We start from the raw sequence: 24,529 nt of genomic DNA on the forward strand, positions 1-24,529 counted from the left end.
ATTAATCACCTTCTCAGTTCCCCTAGAATCCTACCATCACCTCTTTAACGTATTCTAAGGGAAGTGTCGAGGTAACTCTGAGAAGAGAGAAACATGTTTTAGGGTTTAACCCGGAAGGACGGTTCCCCCGCAGGCCATGCACGTGAGGGGGTGTCCCTGAGCCTTCGAACTGACAGGGGAAATTCTGCTGAAATAACAGGAGTCTGACTGCAACCGTCAAATACTGCCACAACAACGTGAAGCCACCGTGTCACAGGAATGTCCTGTCTGCATCTGTGCCTTAGGTTAAAATAGGAGCTCTGACACCAGGTATCTTCTGAGTCACTGGGGTTGCACAAAGACTACAATATGAAATAGGCGCCTAGGAGATATCTATTGAGTTAATTTTCTACATAGTGGGGATTTTAAGTCCAAATCATCAATGGGGACCTCATGGAGGGACTAAGGATTGAACAGTTACAGATCCAGGCCAAAAAAACCATCAAGGGCAATAAGGGATTCAATAGAATATTTACATATAATCTTGTATAAAAATGGCTCAACACACCAAATGGAACCATCTAGACGCTGTCTCCAGACGGCACCTCAATCCTTTCATTTCACAACATGTGTTTTATAATCTCTCCTTTATGAAGGCATCGTCCTGTGCCATGAGACTGGGCAATGTAAGCTTATTGACCCTTAAAGAAAGACAAACCAAAAAAATAACCAAGCACCTTTGAGGCACCCTCTTGAACATTTGCAGCCTTTCTCCGTTAGCTTTGCTTTTCTCTCTGTTTCTCTACAACACACACATATGCCACTCAGTGTAAGAAATGAAAGGATGGCTCCTTGGCCCTTGGAGTCTTGGATAACTATTGTGGCTGAAATATATATATATATATATATTCGCCTTAATTTCAGCAAGGACATATATTTTTTGAATTAAGGAAAAAACAACACCTCTGAGGTTAGAGACCTCAGTTTTCCTGTTACACACTCACGGCATGACACTGACCATGCCACACAAACACTGGCTCTCCACCGGTACGAAGGAACTATTTTAGGACCTTTCTCATTGATTTGATAACTAACTAAAGATGTCATCTGGTGTATTTAGCATTTAATGTTTTTGAAAAACGAAGACAATTTTTATGAACGGAGACACTGAAGAACCCAGTCCACCAAACTGAATCCAGCCCTGCGGTCCTTAACCCACAGGACAATGATGTGACAGACCCTGGTGTCACAGAAGGCGCTGACAACAACTGCAGTAAATACGACAACTCCGATGCGGGGGCACCACTCTTCAAGGAATCAAGGGCAGTGAGAGAGTAAATGGATTCCAGCACGAGGACAGAATAGCTCATTAAGTGGCACGAGCCTTGAGGAAAAGGACTTCTTCCTGCTTGATTCCGGCAGTGGGGAAATAAGAAAATGACAAATGCACAGGGAGAACACATGGGGTGGGAGAGGAATGAGGAAAGCAAGGGAATCCATCGTCTTCATTGGAAGGACACTTCCAGGTTGAGGGTCTGGGTATTTGCAGATGTTGAAAGGGAGTTCAGACGTCCCCCTGCTGCTCAAGGCCACATCGCTGAATTGTTGAAAGGGACTATGTTCCCTGCACATAGCTCGTTGTTAGGGTCATAAGTCTCTTCAAGACGATCTAGAAAGTCAGTGTAATTCCCAGTTAAGAGACACATTCACACACATGTCGGACGTTTCCAAGGATCATCACGCGTGGTTAACTGCCCCTTGAAGAAGCCCGTCTCATCCTGCCTCCCCTCCCAGGCAGTTAAGCACATATGAAGGGAGGGAGCAGCTCTGCCCACAGCCCAGCGGACAGGAAGCAGTGACGGAGGGGGTGCCGGGACCGAGGGGCCTGTGCTCAGTCCCACCTGTGCCCGAGTGCCTGACACCTGGGACCAGCGATCCTCAAGCTCAGGGCTGGGCTGGTCCTGGCTTGTACCCGTGTAGGAAAGCTGGTCATGAACACACCAGCCCTGTGTTTAGTGGCACCACGTTGGTAGCCTGAAATCGCTCCGAGTGGGTGTACTTAAACCAAAGAACTTGGCGACTGGTACAGATAAGGGCATTTTTATTCCGAAAGCTGACTGTTAAAACATTCACTCTCGGTCAGTGGGTGGTACTTTACAAAGAGCCCTAAACCTCACCCTCAATCACCATCTCCAAGCCAGAGCCAATCCTGAAGTCTACCTGTGGCCCTTACCTCAACACCCAAGGCTCTGCTACAGAGGAGGAGACGTTTCGTCTGAAAAAACCCTGTTGCCAGATAAAGAACCCCCGTCCTGACCTCAGCCCCACCATCACACTCAGCTCGTGTATGGGACATTCTCAGCTTTGACCCCAGATTCCAGCGAGAGATACTGACCTTCCTGCAAAATACAGAGAAGCTTTCGCTATTGTTGATGGATAGCAAGTGCAGAAACAGTGAACTGGTAAGTGGAAAACAGAGAGGGGAAAATGTTAAAAACTGGAAGAAACGGAGTTCCCATCATGGCGCAGTGGTTAACAAATCCAACAAGGAACCATGAGGTTGTAGGTTCAATCCCTGGCCTCACTCAGTGGATTAAGGATCCAGCGTTGCCATAAGCTGTGGTGAAGGTCGCAGCCACGGCTCGCATCTGGCATTGCTGTGGCTTTGGAGTAGGCCGGTGGCTACAGCTCCAATGAGACCCCTCCATATGCCATGCAAGGACCCAAGAAATGGCACAGAGGTACAAAAAAAAAAAAAAAAAAAAAAAAAAAAAGCAACTGGGAGAAACTGTTTTTGTTTCTAACATTAAATTGTTTTCATTTCACGAGTTGAATATTTACTGTGTTTCGAATGTAATACTAAATAATTTACAGACATTACCCTGGATCATCATTATTGTGTTTATATCCCATGCCTGGATCTCAGCAAACTTAGGTAACTTCCCCAACACCACAAGTCCATTAGGTGTTAGAACCATGCATTATCTTTATTCCTGTATTCTCTTAATTTTGCCACTCATTCACGCTGGTGCAAACCACAGGATCCTTCAGACCTCAATGTCCACCTGAAGCTGTCATCTTGATGCTTATTGTCATTGCTTCCCACTGCCATCAATAACCCAGATCGATACGTATATTAACGCACAGGTTTCTATTAAACAGACGTGTTGGAGTTCCCTCTGTGGCGCAATGGGATCGGCAGAGTCTTGGGCGTGTTGGGTCACAGGTTCCATCTTTGCCCCCGCACCTTTAGTTGAGGATCTGGGACTGTAGCAGCTGCAGCTTAGATCGTGACTGTGTCTCCGATCTGGTCCCTGTCCCAGGAACTCCCTATACCACAGGGCGGCCAAACCCTCAAAACAAAACCAAACCCAGTAGTGTTTGGCATGTAGCTCAGGTACATGTATTCACACATATAATCAGTTTTCTCTTCCATACCTGGGGTTTACAACCACCTTCTTTCAGAAAGAAGTTCTCCTTCTCTTTTGTAAGAAATGTCTTAAATGATTATCTGGAGCTCAGGATCTGAGGTCTAACAACTGAGTCGAAATCTATATTTTCCAGCCCCCAAGCACTTCCCACGATCTTCGGATAAGGTCTCTCCATGACTTTTTCAATGGTTCCCTTGAGTTCACGCCTGCAACCTTCACTCCTGTGGGCATCCCTGGGCTGGAAGCCGGGCAGATCTGGATGTCAACCCCCTTCTGTGTGACACACGTCACTATCTTCCTCGGCAACGGCATCCTTCTTCATCTCATCCGGTTTGACCCTGCTTTGCGCCAGCCCGTGCACTGCTTTCTGGCCATGCTGGCCTCTGTGGAACTCGGTGGCTCTGCTCCCACCACGCCCACCGTGGTGGGCACCTTCCTCCTTGGCATCAGTGACATCAGCTTGGTGGCTGTCTGCTCCAGATGTTTTCCATGCGTTCTTCCACCCTCATGGAGGCAGGTGTGCTTCTGGCCATGTCGGTAGACCGCCTTGTGGCCACACGCCGCCCACTGCGATACACCACCGTTCTGACAATTTCTCGCATCAGCGGGATGGGTGTCACCATTGCCTTACGAAGCGTGACACTCATGGTCCCACTGCTTCTTCTCATGAAGCGTCTGCCCTTCTGTGGTCACAACGTCCCCACACACTCTTACTGCCTCCACTCAGATCTGATCAGATTGCCCTGTGGAGACACCCGCCCCAACAGGACCCTGGGTCTGTCTGTCATTTCCTTCACATTCGGGCTGGACTCACTGTTCACTGCGATTTCCCACGTGCTGGCTCTTCACACAGTTCTGGGGGTGGCCTCTGGGGCAGGGCGGTGGGGGGCTCTCAGCACGTGTGTGTCCCTCGTCTCTGCTGGGCTGGTGGATCGTGTGCCCAAGGTCAGCCTCTCCTTGTTGCATCGTTTTGGGCAACATTTACCTCTGCCCCTCCAGACGGCCATGGCCAGCGTTTACTTTTTCTTCCCCCCTGGGGTCAACCCCATTGTCTACAGCATCAAAACCAAGGAAATTGGCCACAGCATTGCTCGTACACTGTCTAGAAAGACGGGTGCGGTATCTCAGAGGACTCCCTGAGAACACAGGGACTTGGATCGAACTTTATTGCCTGGATATCAGCCTTGCAAAGGGGGAGATCCCACAGGCTCTTACTGCTTGTGAGTGAACATTCAACTTTAGTAGTTTTGCCTCTAAACCTCTAGATAATGACGATAAAAAGAGCAGCAACGACAGTAACAACTGGGCTGCAGAGTGGGTGGAATTATAGAAGATACAGAATGGCATAATGTTAACACAAAATGAAAGAATGATAACGGCTGAAGCTGCTTGATAGGTAGATGGAAGTTCACTCCGATAATCTGTTTACTTCGTATGTATGAGGTTTTTGTACTGATTTTTAAAACGGACACTAATGGGAGAGTCAGATCAAGATGGGGGAGTGGAGCAAATGAAGCTCACCTCTCCCCACAAACAAGCCGAAAACGCATCTACATGCGGAGGAGAAATTCTCCCCGAAAACGACCTGGAGAAAGACTCTTGTCCAACTGAGGCTGTAAGGAAGATCCATGTGGAAACAGGGCGGAAGGGAGGAGAGAGGATCAGATCAGGATCCGTGTCCTTTAAGGAGACGCCGGAGGGGAGGAGGGTCCCAGGGCAGAGGTTCTTCCTGGGGAGTGAATGGCCCAGCCACTGGTTGGGCAAAGCCACCCTGAGGTCCAGCACCAGGAAGAAAGGCAAGGCCCTGTGGCCACTTGGAGAGGTGGTGGGACTGCATGTAGGGCACTGCAGCCCTCCCAGCACCGGGAAGAAAGGCAAGGCCCTGTGGCTGCTTGGAGGGCTGCTGGGTCCACCTGGACGACTGTGTGAAGCTTGGACTCGGCTCCTGAGAGCACATGCCATTTTTCACCCATGAAACAGGGCAGAGAGGGGGTGGATTGGGTGACCTGAGTCCTTTAGTAGTAGACCTACTTCTGCTCAAGGGAAGGAATGCAGAGGAGAAGCAACTCATGTAATCCCTCTATAGGGCCCATGGGGCTTAGCCTTTTTTCCCCAGCTGATTTTGACATTCCACAAACTACTGTGAATATCTTCATAAGTCATTCAGTCTTCAAGGATAACCAGTCAGTTAAGAGAGGTCCCTGTCTTAGAATAAATGAGGGTATAAGGTAAAAGCAGCATCATTTACACATGCACATGTGCGGTTTTTATCTACTTTACTCAATACACTGATATGATATTTTTCACATATCATAGATTAAGAGCGCTCAATTCAGTGACATTATGAAAATGGAGTAGGATATTTTTAATAGCTTAGTCCTTAACCCTTCCACACAGTTCAAAAGCCATTTCATAACAGTACTATCTGTAATCTCCATGGAAATACTATAAACTGGATAGCATTATTAATCTCATTATACAAATTAAGAAACTAAAAGAATTTATGTAAATTTATCAAAGCCAGACAATGAAAAAGTCTCCTTGCAAAAACCAAGTCTGCTAGTTTATGTTGAAAAGTTAAATCAGATTTAAGTTCAAATCCTGACTATCCCACTATTTTATTTATTTATTTATTTTTTGTCTTTTGTCCTATCAGGGCTGCACCCATAGCACATGGAGATTCCTAGGCTAGGGGTCGAATCGGAGCTGTAGCTGCTGGCCTACACCACAGCCACAGCAACACGGGATCCGAGCTGCGCTAGTGACCTACACCACAGCTCAGGGCAACGCCAGATCCTCAACCCACTAAGCAAGGCCAGGGATCAAACCCGCAACCTCATGGTTCCTAGTCAGATTCATTTCCACTGTGCCACGATGGGAACTCCCTGGCTATCTCACTATGAATATCTATGGAATGTTGCCAATGACTTGATCTGTTTGAATTTAACTCTTCTCATTGGTAAATAGAAGATAAAATAGAGTTTACCCTCGAGAGCTTAAAAATAAATAAAATGATCACGTAACGCAATTAGCAGAGTTTCTGGTAGAGTCTGTTCAAAAAGCATTTAAGTTTTATTACAGGCATTTTCTTCCCTAACAAATCTGATAAAGTCTGTGAATCACACAAAGTTCCCAATGTCTTTATGTTCTGATTTTTTTAGGTTAATAGCATCAAAATTAAAGTCATAAATCTGACAAAATCTCTATATGACGTGACTTAGATGAAGACAACTTAACCTACGGGACAAATACATGAAGTCATTATCAGTACTCTTAGGTGGTACAGATACGCAAATGGAAGCCTGTAGAGTACAATCATCACACCCTAAATCGAAGAGTTAGTAAGTGGCAGAATCCAGATCTGAAACTGGACGATTCAAAACTCATCCTTTAACCAATCACATGATAGGGAATGCTATAAATTAAATTCAAATCCGCTTTTAAAATTGGAATACGAATGATAGCAGGTGATTTTTACATGAACCACTTTCTCCTTTGAGATTCATCAGGACAGTATTTATTCACCTCTGTTCCCTCTAATTTTAGTCATGTAATGATATCTAAATATTTCTCTCTTTTTTGGATAAAGTCCAATTTACCAAATTTTTCTTCATAGATTGTGCTTTTTTTTTTGTCTTTTTTGCTATTTCTTTGGGCCGCTCCCTCGGCATATGGAGGTTCCCAGGCTAGGGGTCGAATCGGAGCTGTAGCCACCGGCCTACGCCAGAGCCACAGCAACGCGGGATCCGAGCCGCATCTGCAACCTACACCACAGCTCACGGCAACGCCGGATGGTTAACCCACTGAGCAAGGGCAGGGACCGAACCCACAACCTCATGGTTCCTAGTCGGATTCGTTAACCACCGCGCCACGACGGGAACTCCGATATCCAAATATTTCTTTAAGAGGATCTTTATAAAACGGGTCTCTATTTAACACCAGTCTTTCTGATCAGAAAATAAGTCTCACAGGAGCGCCCGTCGTGGCTTAGCACAAACGAATCTGACTAGTATCCATGAGGTCACAGGTTCCATTCCTGGCCTCGCTCAGTGGGTTAAGGATCCAGCATTGCTGTGAGCTGTGGTGTAGCTCACAGATGCAGCTGGGATCTGGCATTGCTGTAACTGTGGTGTAGACCAGTGGCTACAGCTCCGATTTGACCCCTGCCCTGGGAACCACCCTATGCTGTGGGTGTGGCCCTAAAAAAAAAAAAAAAAAAAACGAATAAATTCTACTCTGCTGAAGACCAAGGTTGCTAGAATGGTACATGCTTCATTATGAATGTATGTCTGTAAAACAAATTAGAATTGATGATCCCTTGAAAATATTCAGTAGCCTAGGGAACCCTCCACACTCCTCCCCAGCCCACTCCAAGCAGATCAACTTACCAGCACATTTATATAGTTTGAGATTGAAAAGGACCCAGGATAAAATTTGGGAAAGCACAAAAAGGGTGAGGGGCGAAATAAGTGGAGGAGGTCAAGCGATGACAGTTACCAGTTACAAAATTAAAAAATAATCACAAGGATGTGATGTGCAATATTGGAAATACGGGAAATATTTCAGAGTAACACTGTATATGTGTACTCTACAAAGTACAAATCACTATGCAGTACACCTGAAACGAATGTCACATTCAAGTTAACTACACTTCAAAAAAGTCGAAGAGAAGAGGAGAGAACCAAAGTGCCAATTTGTTTGGAATTGTTTGTTGGTGAGATAAACATAAACTGAACGTTAGCTCAGATGCCAGTCTGACCTCTGAATCAATTCCATTCAACCTGAATCAGAATCATTGGTTCACTCTCCTTCTCAGAAAGAGCATTGCCTTTTGAGCCCTATCATTTATTCTCCCTAACATCCCCTGTGGAAGTCCTTTTCGGACAGCTGAAAATGTTCTTCCTAAATCCGCCAATGTCTCACCATACACCAAGTTCTCTCTTCAGGTTAGCTACATATAAGAAAGTCTAGGGGAGTTCCCATCGTGGCGCAGTGGTTAACGAATCCGACTAGGAACCATGAGGTTGCGGGTTCGGTCCCTGCCCTTGCTCAGTGGGTTAACGATCTGGCGTTGCCGTGGGCTGTGGTGTAGGTTGCAGACGCGGCTCGGATCTCGTGTTGCTGTGGCTCTGGCGTAGGCCGGTGGCTACAGCTCCGATTTGACCCCTAGCCTGGGAACCTCCATATGCCGAGGGAGTGGCCCAAGAAATAGCAAAAAGACAAAAAAAAAAAAGAAAGTCTAGGAACCAGGTGAAACACGACGAGAAGAAAGGTCCCATGTACGTAAATATTTCTGAGACATTACCATTTGTTCTCAGAATGAAAGATTACTAATTTATCTTCCCACATTTCTAGAAATGGGAAGGAATGTATCCTATCTTCTTTTGCCTTTAAATTAAGAGCACATAGCATGGTTCTCTCACATGTATGAGGCATAGAACAACTGCTTTCTGATGGAAGGAAGAAGAAAAGAGGGAGAAGGCGTAAAGGAAGGGATGGAGAAAAATTTAGTCAAATGCGCAACACCTTTCTCAGAGCTCAGTGTGGTAGGATTTAGAAATGTCTATCACAGCTAGTCATCCAGAGACTATTACTAAATTTACAAAAACAGCCTTAATAAAACAAACATAGGAGCAATGAGACCGCAGGAGAACGAGAAGTAAAAGTGTGATAAAAGACAAATTACGGCTATGGATTTTTCTTTCCACAAGCACCTCACTGAAAGGAAGGGTCATAGGTCTATCTAATTAAATAGAATTCATAGGCATAGGAACATGTCTACAACTAAGTGGACTTGAGATGATTTTGCAAATGAGAACAGCAGAAAGCAACTCAGGTAACAAAAAGAAAACGTGTACATTTTCCTGTATTAGTCTGCGGGGGAAGAGAAGAGGAGAGCAAAGAGCTGTCTGCAAGTTACAGAAATGACTTCAGAGTTGCTCCGTGAGGATGGACTCAGGAGGGCTTATGACTACGCGCTGGGTCCCTTGTGGTTTAATAATCCCTCCGTGTTCACAACTCCTCCTCCCCATTCATTCTTGAGGGGATATTAAAACTGGTGGCTTGCTGTTCTCCTCCCTAATTGGAACTCAAAAGACTGAAGCTGTGCCCCAGAATAAGTCAGACCTTGCAAAGAGTTTGGTTGGAGGAGGTCCATACAAAAGCGACCTCGGACAGCCCTACAGAAGAAGGATCGCGTTTGTGTTGCCGAGAAAAGGGGTATCGGAAGAGATATTCGAGAGGTTGTTACGTATTCCCGATGGACCCAGCACCAAATATAATAGAGCTCATGGATTGACTGGATGCTGCTGCAGAGGATGCAAATAGAAGGACGAGGCCCTGCAGGACACACGGTGCAAAGGAGGGAGACCGGGGTCTCAGGAGGAGAGAAGCGTCGATGGCTGATGTGTGATCGGTGCAGCATGTGAAGAACTGACATTACCTGCCAGGTATTTGGTGAGCACAGCAAAGGCTCCCACAGCAACTGACAAGTAAGTCCCACTCTTCCCAAGGTTACCTCCATAATTTTTTTCGCCATCAGCTTTTCCAGTAATGCTCCGTCCACCCGCCCCCCACCATCCCCCTCTCTGTAACTGTCAGGTAGTGCTCACCTGTCAGCGCCTTCCTGTTGAATACGTCAGACACTGTGATTATTCTGAAAGGATTCCTATTCTCACTTTCTTTTTCTTTTTGATGAAGGAAAATTTACCCCATTAGAAAGAATCAGTGATTTATGGACTGGGGGAGTACTGAACTAAGGGGAGCAGACATACCAAAATCAAATAGCTAATTCACTAAGTCTATCAAAAATGATATGTCAGCTGGTGAGGATTCCTGTCGTAAAGTGGCCTGACTTCATTATTTCACTTGGTGTTTAACAGCACAAATCACAGCTGTCCTTGCATTCCTGGCATGTTTGTTGACATCCTGTATACAGTTAGTTGATAATTTATGAGCTTGCTAAGAAGTAACTGGTTGTATATTTGAGTTTTTTAAAGGACCTTTTCCTTCACTGTTTACTTTCTAATTAATCTCTTTTTCTCGAGCTCAAAAACTGACTCATGTCTTCCAGATTATCTAAACTCATTAAGAATGAATGAGCCTCGGAAAAAAATAAAACTTATTTTAAAAAATTAAAATCATTTAGAAAAAGAATTAGGAATTCCCGTCGTGGCACAGCGGAAATGAATCCAACTAGGAACCATGAGGTTGGGGGTTCGATCCCTGGCCTCGCTCAGTGGGTTAAGGATCTTGCATTGCCGTGAGCTGTGGTGCAGGTTGCAGATGCGGCTCGGATCTGGGGTTGCTGTGGCTGTGGCTGTGGCTGGTGGCTACAGCTCCAGCTCTGCCCCTAGCCTGGGAACCTCCATATGCCGTGGGAGCGGCCCTAAAAGGAGAAAAGACAAAGAAAGAAAAAAAAAAGAATTAGTGAGTCTCATTTGGACAAATCTCATGCTCATGAACTACTTAAACCCAGGAAACCAGTCTCAGTTTGGCTGAGTGACCCATCTGCCCACATCCTGTCATCATCAGTGTGTTTTCTTGACCCTATTATTGCTGCTACTGGCTTTTCCAAATCCTAGAGATTTCTTCCCTCTAGGTATTCTGTAATGTGCATTACAGAATTTCAACTACTTGAGCACACAACGAACTTTAAGGATTTCAGCTGAGGAGTTATGAGCAAGAATTAGTACAGTTTTATGAGCAATTAAAAAAAAAAGGAGTAAGGAACTTTGACCCAGGCTTTTGCCAAAATACATGGATTTGAATGATCTTTTTTGGAGCTCTTACTTTACATTCTATTGAAAGGCATCTAGTCTTACACAGAAGAGCTGAGATAGATGATAGGTAGATAGATGGATGGATGGATGGATGGATAGATAGATAGATAGATAGGTAGGTAGGTAGGTAGGTAGATAATGCTCTTGGGTGTGAACTGTTTCTACCACTATTTTCTTTCATAGGGAATCTTTGACACTAATATACCCACCAGAGTCTGAGAATCTGCTGGTTCCAACCAATCATTCCTGACCTAAAGAAAATTGACAATAATTAAGTACTTGAGCAGTAGCTAGAATGGACAATATGGATGGATTCATTAAACTTTAATGAGATCCTGCTGTGTAGCGCTGGGAACTGTCTGGTCACTTATGATGGAGCATGATAATGTGAGGAAAAAAAATGTATACATGTATGTGTAACTGAGTCACCATGCTGTACAGTAGGAAGAAAACTGTATTGGGGAAATAACAATAAAAAAATTTAAATAACTTTAATTAAAACACAATTTCCAAGCAAAATAAACAAATCTAATTTTTTTCTTTCTTTTTTTTTGTCCACAGGTCTGGAAAGGAAATAACAGATAGGTCAGCAGTTTATTCCATTACCCAGGTGATTTTTCTGGTTCTAATGCAGTCAGCCAACTGGCCATGAACATAATACCTCATTGGGGTAGACGGCTTGTGGATGCCCCTTCCCAAAAGTGATGTGTCTCTATCAATCTGTCTTTCCAATAATCTGAATGAGATGGGTGGTATGATCTTAGAGTTCAGCAAAAAATCAGACAATACGATGACTTTGCATAAAAGCAGGAAGTAGAAGATCAGTAGCACTGAGTCATCTCCTTCCTTTGCATCAGGAAGGTCCAAGGACACTATGTCCATGTCCAACGTCACGATCCTCACGCCCTCTGTGTTGACACTGATAGGGATCCCAGGCCTGGAGTCTGTGCAGAGCTGGATCGGGATTCCACTCTGTGCCATGTATCTCACTGCTGTGCTGGGAAATTCCTGGCTTCTGAGCATCATCAGGTCAGAACGCAGCCTCCGTGAGCCCATGTACATGTTCCTGGGCATGCTGGGAGCCACGGACATCGCACTTAGTACCAGCGTTGTGCCCAAGATGCTTGGGATCTTCTGGTTTCATGTCTCAGAGATTTATTTTGATGCCTGCTTGCTTCAGATGTGGCTCATCCACACATTTCAGTGTACCGAGTCAGGCATCCTGCTGGCCATGGCCCTGGACCGCTATGTGGCCATCTGTTCTCCCCTGAGACATGCTGCCATCTTTACCCAGCAGCTAGTCACTCAGATTGGGGCTGCGGTAACACTCAGGGCTGCCATTCTTGTAGCCCCCTGCCTCGTCCTGATAAAGTGTCGACTGCACCTTTATCATACCACTGTCATCTCCCACTCCTACTGTGAGCACATGGCCATTGTGAAGCTGGCTGCAGGAAACGTCCGAGTCAACAAAATCTACGGTCTGTTTGTGGCCTTCACTGTTGCAGGGTGTGACCTCACCGTCATCACTCTGTCCTATGTCCAAATATTCGTGGCAGTGTTCCGTCTGCCCCAGAAGGAGGCCAGGCTGAAAGCGGTCCACACTTGCGTCCCTCACATCTGCATCTTCCTGCAGTTCTACCTCCTCGCTTTCTTCTCCTTCTTCACACACAGGTTTGGGGGGCGCATCCCCCCTTACATCCACATCCTCGTCTCCAGCATCTACTTGGTGGTCCCTCCGTGCCTCAATCCGCTTGTCTATGGGGCAAAGACCAAGCAGATCCGCATCCATGTGCTAAAACTGTTTTCATAAAACCCACTGTGATTAATCCCTTCAGGCTTTACTTTTTGGGCAATACTAACGATATCTCAAGTCAAAATAAAACAACCCACAATCCATATAATGAGAGGTTTGAGTTGCTTTATACAACTCTTTTGTGAAATTTGCCAGGGTCATCATAGCCCATGTCAACTATCAGTCGATGGGACTGTGGGTCCTGCTGGGGTGATAAGAATGAGAGGTGCAGAAAGGGCAAAGTAGCGAACACATATCACTTCCTTTTCTTTTTTGTTTTTGGTTTTATTTTTGCTTTTCTGTCTCTGGTTGCGCTTCATCCTCTAAGAATTCTTCTCCAGATGATTCACAAATTTTGCATTTCCCACTGGATTTAAAAATAACCAAGGATTATTGCTCTGTGTTGTCCAGGTACTCCATGAATGTAGGTTGCATACTCTGTTTCTTGATGACCTCGTGCATTAAAAAAAATAGCATCAGAGGAATTGTATCTTAATATGTTCTTTACCAAAAACAAAACAAAACAATACAAAATAACATTTTACGGATATGATGAGACAAGAAAGTCCAAAAATTTCAATAAATTTCCAGGGTTCTTTAGGACTGACAGGTACAAACACTATGAGGACTCAAGGGTTCCATTTTATGCATCAGTCCTTCTCAGATGACTTTTTTTAATCCTTCGTGTTATCCAAAACTTACAACATTACACATATTATGCTTAGAGAACAGAGGCACAATGGGAAATTTACGGTGCTTACAGCTCATGAGTTTGTCATCTGAATTAATATTTTAAGGGCTCTATTACTCAGGACTTCACAAGAGACCTTCCAATAACAGGCCATGAGTATTTTCTAACAGGGGCGACATCATATGAAGAAAGAGGTCTTGATGGGGCTCTCTGTGGTCAGGTATCTAAATCTTTACTTTGGGAAGAACAGGCTTGCAACATTCGGCACATCTCCACCCTTCTTCCGGGTGGAGAACTGCCCACAGCTGAGGCCTTTTGTGCTGACCGTCCCAGAGGAGCCTCTCCTCCAATGTGGGAATAGTGTTCTGACGGCCGCATCACCCTGGCTTGATGGAAAATCAGCCACATTTGGGATGCGGGATGCAGGGATGCAGGGATGCAGGTGCCTTTTGCTTCATACAAAGCTGCCTCTTTACATTTCAACAGTATTAAAAATAAAGATGAAAAACAAATGAAATCCTGCCAATTGTGACAACATGGATGGACCCAGAAAATATCATGCTAGGAGAAATACGGTAACAGAGAAAGATATTTACTGTATAATTTCACTTATATGTGGAATCTAAAAAAAAAAATAACATACCAACAACAAAACAGAAACAGACTCATAGATACAGAGAACAAGTGGTAGTGGCCATACGAAAAGGGAATTATAGAACTCGAAACTTCTAGGGAGACCATGAATAAAGCCCTGGGATATATTACACACCATAAGGAATACGGTCAATAATAATGTAGTAACTGTACGGTGACGGATGGTTATTGGACTTCTCATGACGGTCACTTCACAATGTACTGGAATGCCAAGTCCCTGGGTTGTACACCATCGCACTGTGTGCCAATTATACCTAAATTTAAAAAAGGATATTTTGTCTTCCATCTACCACTTCTATGTATCATCTCAAATTATCGGAATCTGTATTAGAATTCCCCAAAGAAACAGAACCACTAGGAGATAGAGTAGGATATATGTATATCCTAAATGTATACATTCTGAGACAACAGGAAAGATACAACTCTAGTTCTTTTCTGCATCCAATGGATACTAAAATTCGCCTTGAACTTTCCGTCCCACCATAGTAAAGAAATCTTCTGGAGGTCTGTTCCAGTACAGTTTCCACATCCAAATAAGTTAAACCATTTGCCTTTTGATCGTTGATATTTTATGGTTATAAATGTGCTGTTTGAAGCCGAGCCCGGAGGTTATCAACGCTAAGTCGCCTGAACAGAGAAACACTTTAGGCAAAGAGCGTCTCACAATGAAAGACTCTATGGGCTTCTTTGACCAGGGACTTTGAGGCGCAGTCAGGCAATGGCTAAGAAGGCGAGTCGCCAGGTCACAGGAACGGAGGTCAGGTAGTCAGCGCAGATCAAGTTCTACCTGAGTATCTGGGGACTGCCCCTAAATAACAGGTATTTATATATGAATGAATTAGCTCTGATATAGTACCACTAACTGAAAAAAAAACCCCACGGGTTCAGAATCAAATGCCTGAACTGATAGTCCATTTTGACGCCACATAACCCTGTGAACTTAAGCGAGCTGCAAACAAACCTCTGGGCCTCTATGGAATCGTCCCTAAATAGTCTCCTGAGGAGCTGAGAGGGGGACACTGCTGTAGTGCAAACACGAGGTCTGCACGATTCTTAAACAGCCGCCGTAACTCTTACATTACATTCGAATAGCGTGAGAATCCACGGATTATTCTAAGGCCTTTAAAGGAGGAGAAGGAGGGGGAAACCAAAGCAGGAGGCGGAGGGACCTTGTGAGCTGACAGACTAACTTCTGCTGCGCATACTGCCCATCCTTTCGATCCTTCTGGGCTCCACGGCTAGACTGCTCTTCCCAAGGTGACTTTTCTAGCTCCACAAGACTCTTTGGTGTAACGTTCCTTTCTTATTAAGGTCAGGTTAACACATGGCATTTATTCAAACGGCTTTGTCCATGTCTCCAACCCCCCGGGCCAACTGCTGTCTCCAGACGTAACTCTTTTGACAATTCGGTATAAATGAGGAGGTCGCAAAGACTCAGCTCACAAATGCTCACATAAAGCCAACTGTAATACTGGGAAAGGCCTCATCTGTCTAAATGTTTACACCTCTAACCTGCTTGTGTAACAGCACTAGAATAAAGGGAAATGCTTTCACTGAAATGAATACTGAAAAGCAAAATTATCTTTTTAAAATTTAAGTAAAATACATTTGAATTCCTGTTAAAATGGCACAAACCTTGGAATTTAATTAAATTCTTTTATGTGACAAGGCAATGCTGAGAAAGTAATGGAGGCACCTGACATGGGCTTTAATATGTTCCCCAAAGATTCACATGCTGACGTCCTGTTGCTAAAACTCAGCCTCTGTCCGCTGGTGCCGAATACAATTGTGGAGACAGAGTTTGGGGCAAAGGGAAAAGGAGCAGCTTTGACCACTTTGCCAGGCGAAGGAGGCCACCGCAGGCTAATGCCCTGGAGACTGTGCCCTCCTTTAGGAGAGGATAGGGCGTGATCATATAGTTTGAGAGTGGAAAATAGGGCCACGGATAAGGGTCGGAGTAGATGCAGACTGGGGTTCTTCTTCTAAGCTGGCGTCAGGCGATGCCAGGATGGGTTCTTGTGACCCCTGGGGGCCTTCACCCTGCGACCTCCTCTCTGGAAGGAAGCGAGCTTCCCCAGGTAGTTAACACCCCCCTGTTAGGGTTGTAGCTCCCGCAGAGCTCAAAGACAGTGAGTGTGCTGTGTCTCCCTTGAGGCAGAACCAGGACCCTGCCCCAAGGCTGTACTCAGGCTTCTCGATGGCTCCTTCTCCGCATCTCTTCCCGCCTCTGATGAGCAACTGTTTGAACCTGCCCTTTGCAACTCAGGGGAGCTCATCAGGGGCCGAGTGACGCCTGTTTCCTACACACAAGGAAGGGGGTACACTGAAAGGCTTTTGCGCCTAGGAGCCCCACGAGGTCCTGCGTGGTTTCAGCCCTAAGTCCCAATGGGATGGTGCCTTTGGAGATGAGGCCTTTGAAATGTAATTTGGATCAGATGAATTCAGAGAGTGGGACACTTATGATGGGACTGGCGACCTTTTAAAAGGAGACACCATGAGCTTGGGCTCTCTCTTTCCCTGTCAAGTGAGGTGACAGCAAGAAGGTGGTCAGCGACAAGCCTTTAAGAGCTCTCACACCCAACTGACCGTTTCGGCACCTTAATCTTGGACTTCCAGTTTCCAAAACTGCGACAAAGTATGTTCTGTTGTTTCACCCACCTAAATTATGCTATTCTGTTACAGTAGCTGGAGCTGACTAAGACAGAACTCTACACATTTTTACTATCCACAAAAAGCTGGGGGCTATGTTAAAATAAATGTTTGCATTGTTATATAAATAAGGACATTAATGTGAATGCGAAAAAGAAAGAACAAGAGAGAGCGAACAGCAGCAAGAAGCCGAAGAGAAAGCCCCAGCCGCTTTCTTACTCCCACACAGACACCAACTCGGAAAGATGAAGGAAGCAATTCTCTTTCTGAAAAATCCAGAAATCAGTTAACAAATGGCTGTACCCCAAGCAGGCGTAATGCTGGCCACGTGGAAGCTGGTGCCAAAACCAACCAAACAAAATCCAAAATAGTGGCCATATTAACTCACCTTAGTTGGCTCTTCCAGTTCAGGGCAGCATGCAGCAAGATTCAGGAGAAATTCCCCAGCTCGTGGCTTCTCCCTGAGGATGGAAAGAGAGGACTAAAACATGGGTCCAGGTTTCAGAATTTTCAGGGATCTACCTGAGGCTCTGGTTTCCGTCCTGCCTGAACTGAGGAGCGGGCAGGAAAGGGAGCCAGGAGGGTGGCTGCCGAGAACAAAAGCAAGGGTTTGGCCCAGCATACAAGCCCTCTCCATATCCTCTCCTTCTGATGGAAAAAGGATGGGGAGACCCCTAACCCCTTGCTTTTCCCCGGGGAGGGAAAGTGTTGGCTTGTGTGTCCGAGGACTAGATTTTCAGGCAGTTCCAAAGACTGGTTTCAGTCCCCCCTCTCTTGGAGCACTGACGGAACCTCATCCTATCTACAAGTACGGGGGCTGCTGAGAACAAAAGAGCTGAGGGGCTTTTTGCTCCTCCAGAGAAACCGAATTTACACAAAGAGACACCAGGTCAAGGAGATGGGGGTGAGCTTCTGAAACAAAGACACGTTCAGAGCCTTCTAATCGGGAAATCACACGCACAAGTCCAGAGAAGACACACCCACAGAGAAGCTTAAGAGGCCCCCAGAACCTCTAGTCAAGTTGACTGGTGAAGGTTGTTCCAGTACGAAGCCAGTTGTTAAAGAATGGAAGAGGTGGCTACTTTTTTTTCAAATGCATAGATTCCAGAACAAAGACATGAGAAATACGGAGAAAGAGGAAAACATGACTCAATCCAAGGAACCAAAGGAATCTCCAAAAATCAAATAATTGAAGTGGCAAATCATTGAAAATGCCAATGGTAAAAATGCTCCACGATCTAGGAAATAGACCACATGAGCAAAATGGGAAGACATCAACAGAGCCTGAAAAGGTATGTTTTAGAAAGTCAAACAGAAAATGTGGAATTGAAGACAACAATAACTGAGTGGAAAAAGTCATGAGAGGGGTTCAACATCAGACGAGATCCAGCACAAGTGGGAACCCCTGAGCGTGAAAATAGGTTTCTGTCTTCGAATGGAGAAGTAACTCACACACCGTAAGATTCACCCTTCGGTGTAGAATCTCTAATGTTCGATGTATTACAATTGTGGAAGCCTCACTCCTGTGAAGTTCCAGAACGTTTGCATCACCCCACTACAAACACCCCATTTCCACCAGCGGCCAGTGCCCATTCTGTCCTGGCCCCCGTCTATGGCCCCGCCATCCACCTTCTGTCTCCACGGGTTTGACTACTCTGGACATCGCATATGAGTGGACCACAAAACTTACGGCCTTTTACCGCTGGCTTCTTCAACACAGCATGAAGTTTCGAAGGTTCATGTGGTTGTGGCATACATCAGAACCTGATTTATTTTTATGTTTCAGTGAAATTTCATTGCGCGGACGTACCCGAGTTAACTCTCGCGCCAAGGAAGCAGGTCTCTGGCCCAACAAGCTCTGCCATGGTCTCTCTCCTACCTGCATGTAAGGACTCCCATCTCAGTTCAGAAAATGCCACACATAGCATAGACTTGGCCAGGCTTTTCCATTTTCTCTTTTCCATATTTCACTTACAATTATTTCTTCTCACTTGGTGAACTTCATCCACCGTCCATAATAAAAGCTATTCGGCTTCCATTTCTGTTTTATTTAAAAATGAAATGTTTCTGATTTCTCTGGAAAACATACAGGAAGAAGAGCCTCTTCTGAAAATTTGCTGTCCGTATTTCCTATTACATTTCACAGCGAGATATGCCATTCCATTAAAATGTGTATTGAGCCAATTATTTCCATTTACGTTTCCATTTAAAATGTGTATTGAGCCATTATTTCCATTTAAGAAGTTCCAGGCAACTATATCTATCACCAAAATCGTCACTTTTTTTTTTCTCAAACATTTTATACTCCCATAGTCTGAACAGGTTTTAACTAAATAGCAGCTAAGGAGATTTTAACGCTAGCATTCGATGGCATTACAATTCCTTGAGGCTTAAAGGGTTGTGGCACGTTTCCCAAAGTAGCTTGGGAGTCACTCAGTAGGTCCACACTATTGGTTCCACTGTCTGTTAATTGTGGTCTGTGGACTCCAGAACTTGCTGACCTCGCTCGCCTTGGCCAACCTCGTGTTCCCTCTGGAAAATACCCATCTTAAGGGGAACATATTGCCTTTCTTTGGGGGGTCATCTGTTCTTGCTTTGGTGGATGCTTGATGACACTCTGATATATACCGTTTGTTTTCTTGGTGTAAACACTCCAGTTCCAGCTGCTAGCAATCTGCCAACGTGAAATCACCAAGAGCAGAGCTGGGAAGCAACACACATAACCAGCTCCCCTCACCCAAGATGAGCCAGCTCCACCACGCAACTGCTCTCAGTGCTACACCACTGGTTTTCCTAGGATGAATTCATACCAAGAGGGAGTCGGAGAGTCTTCCAGGAGAAAAAGAACAGGACTACAAAACAGGGCCAGATCCAATGACACAGAATGAAAACTGTGTGCCTTCAAGTAAAGCCCTCCTATCTCTTAGGTAGATGCAAATAATCCACTCTCATGAGGCTTCTTCTTCCACGACATAGAGAATGGGAGCTTCCCCCCTTTTCTTCTTGGGACTAAAGCTTAAAATTCCTTTTATGAGACACACCGTCTTTTCAACTAAGGAAATACCCGCCATGAATAAAAGATCCCAACAGGGAAGCTGCTAGAGATATCGTGACGGACACCAAAATGTCATCTTTTTATGAGAATTCTGAACATGCCTGGACCAATTTGCTGAGAGCTGGCTTGGATATAGGAATGATTTGTTTCTCCAAAGTTCACGTGCAAGAAGCTCAGAAAGTAAGTGACGATTGAGGCTCTGAGGTGAGCTTTCCTAAATCAGCCCTTTTTGTGGACCTAATTAAGAAATCAGTGCTTCTCTGATTGGAATTAGACTAGAAAAATATACCTTTTATTTCCCAGTCAGCTTGTCTACAACAATTAGTCTGTATATCTTAAGATGTGGAGTTCCTGTCATGGCTCAGTGGTTAACGAATCCGACTAGGAACCATGAGGTTGCGGGTTCGATCCCTGGCCTTGCTCGGTGGGTTAAGGACCCAGCGTTGCCGTGAGCTGTGGTGTGTAGGTTGCAGACGCGGCTCGGATCCCGCGTTGCTGTGGCTGTGGTGTAGGCCAGTGGCTACAGCTCTGATTCGACCCTTAGCCTGGGAACCCCCATATGCCGCGAGAGCGGCCAAAGAAATGGCAAAAAGACAAAAAAAAAAAAAGACCAAAAAAAAAAAAACGATGTGTTCATGTCCCTTTTTTGGCTCATTATTTTTTGTTAATAAGTATCATTGATTTTCTTTATGTTATCTTGGGGGCCCTGTATTCCCTAAATAATTTTTAAAAGGAGGTTCATTTTGGTTCCCAGTCCCAAAGCGAAACTAAATTTCAAGAATATTTTTTTTTAAGATAGAGAAACACACAATGAATCTTGTGTATTCTGAACCCTATTGTGACTCCTTTTTCAAGCTTGTTCCAGTTGAACCTAAAAGCTCACCAGGGACTGATGGAGACCAATCCCCCAGGCACATCCTATAGTACAAAACATTCACCCTTCACTATCTGAAGCATCCAAGAGATTTCCACGCCATGGCTTCTACGTGTACTACCACAGACCATCCCTGCTGAGTCTTTGGGTATGAAATTCTGCACTGAGGGTGGGGAAACGGAGGGTTGGTTTGTTTCAAAGAAAACATGTCCTACGTGATCCCACGTGATGCCAAGAGGATCGAAAAAAGTTATAGAATCTTACAGTAGTTGAGTGTTCACACTCTAGGAAGATTTTTGTCTCATGCTTTCCGGAACATTTCTAAATCATTTACTGGCATAACGGGTGACAAATTTTAATGAGGGTGACAACTAGGAGGGCCTCTAGGGAATGATCTGGACTGAGAAAAGAATGGAAAGCTCGCTTGTTAACAGGTTAGGAAACGACACATGTTTAACCTGGGAACGATTCATGGGGAATGGATGGAAAGACTAATATGAAAAGACAGTTTAGTAGGCTGCAAAACTGAACAATATTCTGGTCAAACTTACTGTCTGACTATGACCACAGGAGTGGTCTCCCGCAGCTTTGGATACTCTATGTCCCGCCTAGGTGGAACCTTTGTCTTGATACATCTTTATTCTCCATTAAAGGGTTCATTTCCAAATTCCAACTAGTGGGTCACAAAATACCACAGGTGAAAAGTAGCAAACATAACACAAAGGGGATTTGTTCCAGCCGTCATGGAACAGAAGGAAGTCATCCAGTCCATTTCATTTTACTCTTTGAAAAGGATTTAGATATGTAGAAACTTAGAACCTGATGGCTTGTCTTACAATGACTTTGTGAAAAGAGATAGAAATTGGAAGGGGTAGTTAAAATGAAAACAGTAAGATGGCTATTCCATTGTGTGTGTGTGTGTGTGTGTGTGTGTGTGTGTGTATTCCTTCTCCATTTATTCATTGATGGGTGAGTACGAAGGCCGTTTCCCTGTCTTGACGATTGTGAATAATGCTGCAATAAACATGCGCATGCTGGGTGTGCCTATATCTCTTCAGGATTATGTTTTCACTTCCTTTGGACGTACACCCAAGTGTGTAATTACTGGGTCATACAGAAGATTTTTTTTTTTTTTGATGAGCTTCCAAATTGTTTTCCATAAAGGTTGAACAAACCCCGATACCCACCAACAGTGTGCAAGGATTCCCTTTTCTCCAAATATTTACCGGCCCTTTTTATCGACTGTCTTACTGATGAAAGCTCTTTTAGCAGGTGTGAGGTGAGGCCTCGTGCTGATATTGATTTGCACTCCTCTGATGGTTGGTCCATTCGGCCATAACAAAGAAGAAACTCTGCAATTTGGGACACGAATGACGGACATGGACATAACTCTTTGTGATGAGGCAGACAAAGAAAGACAAACACTGTATCAGGAGATTGATGTGAGCTCTTAAAACAGAGGAACTCCCAAAAACAGAGTTAAGATGGGAGTGACCAGGAACTGAGTGGAGGGAAACGGGAGCGATATTGCGTGGGGGAACAAACGTGCACCTAGTAGATAAATGAGACTTGGGACCAATGCAGAGTATAGTTTTATAGACAACATACTCTACTCTAAACATCAAAAGTGCGAAGAATCTCGGTATTTATTATCACCACCACAGGAAAGAAAAGATTTTTTCTGACTTGGACAGGGTGCAACCTGTCCATGTATCAGCAATGTGCGCATTAAGTTTACAAAGATTATCTGTCATATATGTCAATAAAAGAGGGTAATCTGTCATATGTCAATAAAAAACGGGTATCTGTCATATATGTCAATAAAAAAGATATAACGTTCATCTAACTAAAACATGTTGCTAAAATAAATTTATTTTATCTACTTTTTAACTCATAAAATATTAAAGGAAGAAAAAGATGAAGCGGCCCTAGCCCTTGGCACCAGATGAGCAAGCTCGCCTTCAACGGCTCAGTCTCCACGCCCTCTGTCCTCACACTCAGCGGGATTCCCGGACTGGAGTCCGTGCAGTGCTGGATCGGGATTCCGTTCTGTGTCATGTACCTTACTGCTCTGAGTGGGAATTCCCTGATCTTAGTGACAGTCAAACACGAAAGCAGTCTCCAGCGTCCTATGTACATTTTCTTGGCCATGTTGGGGGCCACGGACATTGCACTCAGCACCTGCATTCTCCCCAAAATGTTAGGCATCTTCTGGTTCCATTTGCCAGGCATCTCTTTTGAAGCCTGTCTTCTGAAATGGGGCTTATTCACTCCTTCCAGGCCACTGAATCGGGGGTCCTCCTGGCGATGGCCCTAGACCGCCACGTGGCCATCTGTAACCCCTTGAGACACGCCAGCATCTTCTCCCGACAACTCCTGACTCACATTGGAGTTGGGGTGACACTCAGGGCTGCCATTCTCGTAGCCCGTGCCTGGTAACAGGAATCAAAAGAAAGCTAGAGTAGCAATACTCATATCAGACAAAATAGACCTTAAAATGAAGACTATTTTAAGGGGCAAGGAAGGTCACTGCCGAATGACCAAAGGATCAATCCAAGAAGAAGATATAACAATTTAAAATATCTATGCACCCAACATAGGTTCACCACAATATATAAGGCAACTGCTAACAACCTTAAAAGGAGAAATTGACAATAACACAATAAGAGTGGGGCACTTTAACACGCCACTTACAACAACAAACAGATCAACCAGACAGAAAATCAATAAGGAAACACAGGCCCTGAATGAAGCATTAGACCATATGGACTTAATAGATATTTATAGGACATTCCATCCAAAAGCAACAGAATACACATTCTTCTCAAGTACACATGGAACATTCTCTAAGACTGATCACATCCTGGGCCACAAATCAAACCTTGTAACTTTAAGAAAATTGAAATCATATCAAGCATCTTTTCTGACCACAACGCTATACGGCTAAAAATCAACAACAAGAAAAAAACTGCAAAGAACACAAACATGTGTAGACTACACAACATGCTACTAAACAACCAATGGACCACTGAAGAAATCAGAGAGGAAATTAAAAAATACCGACAAGCATATGACAACAAAGATATGACACTCCAAAACCTATGGGATGCAGCAAAAGCCGTTCTAAGAGGAAAGTTTATAGCAATACAAGCCCACCTCAGGAAACAAGAAAAAGCTCAAATAAACAACCTAACTTTACATCTAAAGCAGCTCGAGAGAGAAGAACAGACAAGGCCTCATGTTAGCAGAAGGAAAGAAATCATAAAGATCAGAGCAGAAATCAATGAAATAGAAATGAGGAAAACCATAGAAAAGATCAATGACGTGAAAAGCCGGTTCTTTGAAAAGATCAACAAAATTGATAAACCCTTAGCCAGACTCATCAAGAAAAAAACAGAGAGGACTCGCATCAATAAAATTAGAAATGAAAAAGGAGAAGTAATAACGGACATCACAGAAATACAAAGGATCATAAGAGACTGCTGTATGCAACTATATGCCAATAAAATGGACAACCTAGAAGAAATGCATAAATTCTTAGAAAAGTACAATCTTCCAACACTAAAACAAGATGAAATAGAAAATATGAATGGACCAATCACAAGTGCTGAAATTGAAACTGT

General features: G+C 44.4%; 2 protein-coding genes across 2 annotated transcripts; both read left to right on the plus strand.

Annotated features, from left to right (window-relative positions):
- Nucleotides 1–986: 986 nt before the first annotated feature.
- Nucleotides 987–4,550, plus strand: LOC125112067 (olfactory receptor 51I2-like). Its single transcript, XM_047754327.1, is given in 4 exon segments — nucleotides 987–1,026; nucleotides 2,320–2,441; nucleotides 3,544–3,868; nucleotides 3,871–4,550. Coding segments are annotated over 4 exon segments (1,167 nt in total).
- Nucleotides 4,551–12,065: 7,515 nt separating this feature from the next.
- LOC125111858 (olfactory receptor 52A1-like) lies at nucleotides 12,066–13,001 on the plus strand. The gene has a single exon (XM_047753990.1). It carries the CDS (start codon nucleotides 12,066–12,068, stop codon nucleotides 12,999–13,001), a length of 936 nt encoding a protein of 311 aa, XP_047609946.1.
- The last annotated feature ends 11,528 nt before the right edge of the window (nucleotides 13,002–24,529 follow it).

The sequence above is a fragment of the Phacochoerus africanus genome, chromosome 11 (genome assembly GCF_016906955.1).
Source record: "Phacochoerus africanus isolate WHEZ1 chromosome 11, ROS_Pafr_v1, whole genome shotgun sequence".
Lineage (NCBI taxonomy): Eukaryota > Metazoa > Chordata > Mammalia > Artiodactyla > Suidae > Phacochoerus > Phacochoerus africanus.